Source organism: Cariama cristata, unplaced genomic scaffold (genome assembly GCF_000690535.1).
Source record: "Cariama cristata isolate BGI_N322 unplaced genomic scaffold, ASM69053v1 scaffold15402, whole genome shotgun sequence".
NCBI classification, from domain to species: Eukaryota; Metazoa; Chordata; class Aves; order Cariamiformes; family Cariamidae; genus Cariama; species Cariama cristata.
This window is the reverse complement of record NW_009603421.1, coordinates 53,286-57,367: the sequence shown is the minus strand read 5'-3', so window position 1 is coordinate 57,367 and position 4,082 is coordinate 53,286. Positions and strand designations below refer to the sequence as shown.

The window sequence follows — 4,082 nt, the reverse complement described above, 5'->3', positions numbered from 1 at the left end:
CACATGTCATTTTGGACATCTTTTACACCTTCTTGCCCGATGATTTGCAGGGCTGGGCACAACATAGGTAAGGCTTTGTACTGAAACCCATCGATCTGCAAAAACCTCCTGGTCCTACTTAAAAACCTTTTGTCTTTGTCCAATTTTTTGTGATTTTTTTTCCTTTTGTCATTTAAGATGACATCTTTATTTACTGCTGATATCAGGGTTTGGGGTTAGATGTAAAATCCCATTGTTTTCCCTTTTAGGTACGGATGTTCCTTGCTGCGGAGAGGAAGGTGACGGTGGGAGACAGGAGAAGGGTGGTCCATCCTTGGAAGGAAAGGAAGAATAAATTAGGGACTCTGATTTGCCAGGACATTGTGGCTGGGGTGACACTGTGATGGGCAATGCCGTTACTCGTATATCGCCCTCCATGGATCCAGGCACCATGCCATGAGCAGAGATGCACAGAAATATTTTCCCATTGGTTTTCATGATGGAAGCATCCCTTTTCCATTTCTGTGCCATAACAGGGTGTCCCTGACCCTCGGCTGGTATCAACATCGTCCTTTCAGCACAGTGACGAGGTAGGAAAGAAATCCAAAGAAGTTGCAGATATCAGGGGACAGGGCTAATTTTCTCAGACATAAAAGCATCTTTTTATTAGTGTTTCTGTTTCTTTCTTATATATGCTCTGGGAAAAAAGATTATGAAATAGGAGGTGATTTTTTCCACCGCCCTCACAGTTGTGAAACCTGCTGCTAAAATCTCTCCAAGGTTTACTGTCTTAAAACACCCTATTGATGATTATAGGAATTACCACAATTTTTTCATTGTTTCCATTGGTAAACTGCCCAAACCTGTATTTCATCAGGACAGGTAGCATCTTTGACTGTTGTTCTCCTCTCCTGTTTTCACTGCACACAGATGATGTGGAGTTGGGGTTTTATTTATTTATTTATTTATTTTTCAAATTACAAAGTAACAACAAAACCAAATTGGGGAATTCAAACATTGAGCAAATCCTTTGCTGCCTGTTACAGTTATTAACGGGTGGGCAGAGAGCCGAGGGGTAAATCCCCATCCTTTGAACGGGTGTTACTGGAGTTGGGATAATCTGGTGGTTGAAGTCTACCACGGCAAAGATGGTGCCGTCCCCGGGGATTTTCAGCGAGGGTCGGACACTGCGGGGATGGGCTGAGCGTGGGGATGGAGGGAGGACGAGTGAACCAGGCAATGTTATCCCCAAGGCCACTCACCTTCCCATGGAAGAGGAGGATTGGGCTGTCACAGCCTGCCTTTTGCTGTCCAGACCTGGCCTTAGCTGCTTGGCCATGGAAGGTCATCTCTTGTGCTGGCCGAGAGGTGAAGCAGGTATGGACATTGAGGTCAGGATGCCTCAAGAGTGGGAAATGGAGCTAGGATTTCAAAAGCAGCTGCAGGCAGAGGGAAAAACCTTGGCTTTGAAAGAATAAGCCTTTGTCCAGTTTCACAGGGATTTCCTTATAACTATCCTGTAAAAAATGTATATTATAAAACTCATCTGCTCCCAGGGCAAAGATCTGCGCACCGAGTGCTTGCAGGGTAGAAAAACAGTGGGTTTAGTTCATTTGAGCTTTCACAGAGGCTAAAATATGCTGCTGGTATGATGGGTCAGAAGCAGGGATGCTCAGGGACCCCTCCCTGCAGCACCCCTGGTGGGATGGGGTCTGGGGTCAGTGTCCCCTGCAGTCATCAGCTGGGTGGCCCCAGAGCCTGGGTGAGCATCACAGCTGGGGAAAGCTGGCTCAGCGTGGTCCGCTGATGGCTTTATTAATGCATCATGTGGGGGAAACATCCATCACAAGGAGCACCCATAGCTGGGTTTGAGACTAAGCCCTCCAGAAAAATCTATATCGAAGTGGAGAGGGGCAGCTCCCTGTGGCTGGGAGGGGAGGGAGGGTAAGGCCCGAGCTGTGCCACTGTGATGCTTTATACCTGCACAAGCTCTTCCCACGCCTGTGTTTGCCCCGGCCGTGGGGATCCTGGAGCCTCATCCAGTCTTGGCTTGTGAGCAGCTGTAAGGACACACTCTATGTGCAAGGATGGTAGATCCCTGCAGCTTCCCCAGCAGTAAAAATAGCTGCTGGTCTTCCCACCCACGCTGGGGACAGGAGGTGTCTAAGCTACTTTCCCCTTGCACTCCCTGTAGCTGATACAGCCTTGCACCCGTGCCCGTGTTTGAGCAGAGATGTGGGGCTGGGGATGCACCCGGGAGCAAGCACCCACTGCCTGCGCACAGCAAGATGCTGAATTTCCAGTCCCACATCAACCTTGCAGCCCCAGGTGGTGGCTGAGCCTTGTTAACATCCCTGGGGAGACCTACCCTGCTTCTGGCATCACTCGGGGCTGAGCATCCACGGGCATTGCTTGGGGCTCAGCACACACGGGCATCGCTCGGGGCTCAGCACACATGCCTGTTGCTCGGGGCTCAGCCCATACGGGCATAGCTCGGGGATCCGCACCCACGGGCACTCGAACTCAGCACGATCGGGGCTCAGCACACATGGATATTGCTGGGGACTCAGAATGCTCTGGGCTCAGGGCAATTCCCGCCGCCTGTGCCGTGCTGCTGGGCTCAGGGCCAGCCCTCGGCTGCCTCTGTTTGTTCTCCGAGGCGATGTTGGCCTTCGGGCTGTACCAGGTGTTTGACCTTGTGTACATGGCTTTGTCTGGCTTTCCTCTCCCACTCTTGGCTGTTTGCAGTCTCCCATGGGAGAAGACACCCTCCCAGACCTGCTCCTGCCCGGAGCTTTTGCTCTGCTTTAACTCTTCCTTGGGCAGAGGCCACAAGACATCAGGCTGCAGAGCAAAAAGACTGAGCGATATATTCACTATTGCTAACGAACGTGCCTGCACAGGGCCTTTACAAACTGTGCACTGACCTGCCCCTGCATCTGCTGGTTCCTCTCAAAGGGTTCGTTACCGAAGCCTTATCAACCAGCGTTAGCAGGAGCAAACTAAAAGCACCTTCGTGCTGTCCTACAGATGAACACAGAGGAGAGCCGAGGAGCTCACAGCATCTTTCCAGCCCATCCGAATCCCTTCGGTACACCAGCCCTGGTGCCCCAGTGCAGAGCCAGCCGTGGCATTTGCCCTGCTCGGTGCCCTTTGATAAATGCTCAGCACGCTGCAGAATCCAGCCTGGTCCTTTTGCCAGCCGTCGTGTCAAGAAAAAACATTAAAGGCACGGTCCGTCGCAGGAAGGAAATGTCTGCCTCGCGGTACAAGCCCATGTCTGTCCCCTGTAACGTCCTTCCTGGGTCACATCGAGGCAGGGCTCAGCACCGTGCAGGGCAGGGTCCGTAGCTTCTCCCTGCCTGTCCGAGGTGGGGGGAGCCAGTGGGATTTACTGCCTGTGGATGCGAAGCCACAGCCTTCGCCGCAGACCTGGGGAGAGATGGTGTCCATCAGCCTCGAGACCCCCTCCCAGCTCCCCATCCAGCTCCTGGGCTGTCCCAGGACCTGACACCCCTCATCGTCCCCTGGGGCTGGCAGGATGCTTACGGTGGAGGCGATGGGCGGTGTGGACCAGGCTCAGCAGAATGACAAGGACACCGGTGGCCAGTGGGACCCAGATCAGGGGGCTGCAGGCACCTGGCAAGAAGGAAAGGACTCAGCACCTGGCAGCATGCTGCCCCGGCAGTTTTGGGGGATGGAGCGTGGGGTGGGAAAGGGAGAAAAGCAAGGCAGGTCCTCAGAGGAGGGGTGAAGGACACGATCATCACCTGGGGTATCCCTTGGAGGATGCATTAAACATGAAAGCATTGGCAGGGAACTTAGCTATGAGTCGCAATAACCTAAATTGAAATACATCCTGGCCCCTAAACCTTTGCATATCCCAGGGAACCACTCCTAAAGGCAGAGGTCAGCTCCATCCAGAGTGGTGGGTCTAGGTGGACCCAGATGCCCACCCTTGCAAGGTCACGTTGTGGTTGCCCCCACCCAGGACAAACTCCAGCTGAACACTGGGGACCCCCAGGAGCTCAGCAAACCCCTTTTGCAAGGCAGCGTGACCCGATCGGGTGCTGTACCTTTCTTGCTGGCAGCTTTGCTTGTGG

The 4,082-nt window shown here is 53.1% G+C and overlaps 1 protein-coding gene across 1 annotated transcript in view; it reads right to left on the bottom strand.

The window, feature by feature from the left end:
- Positions 1-3,370: 3,370 nt before the first annotated feature.
- CD8B (CD8b molecule) overlaps positions 3,371-4,082 on the bottom strand; it is a 5,824-nt gene continuing 5,112 nt past the window's right edge. The window contains exons 4-6 of the mRNA XM_009695207.1: positions 4,056-4,075; positions 3,529-3,618; positions 3,371-3,411 (exon numbers count right to left, since the gene is read on the bottom strand). Of these exons, the coding sequence (XP_009693509.1) occupies positions 3,371-3,411; positions 3,529-3,618; positions 4,056-4,075 (151 nt within the window). The remainder of the gene's footprint in view (positions 3,412-3,528; positions 3,619-4,055; positions 4,076-4,082) is intronic.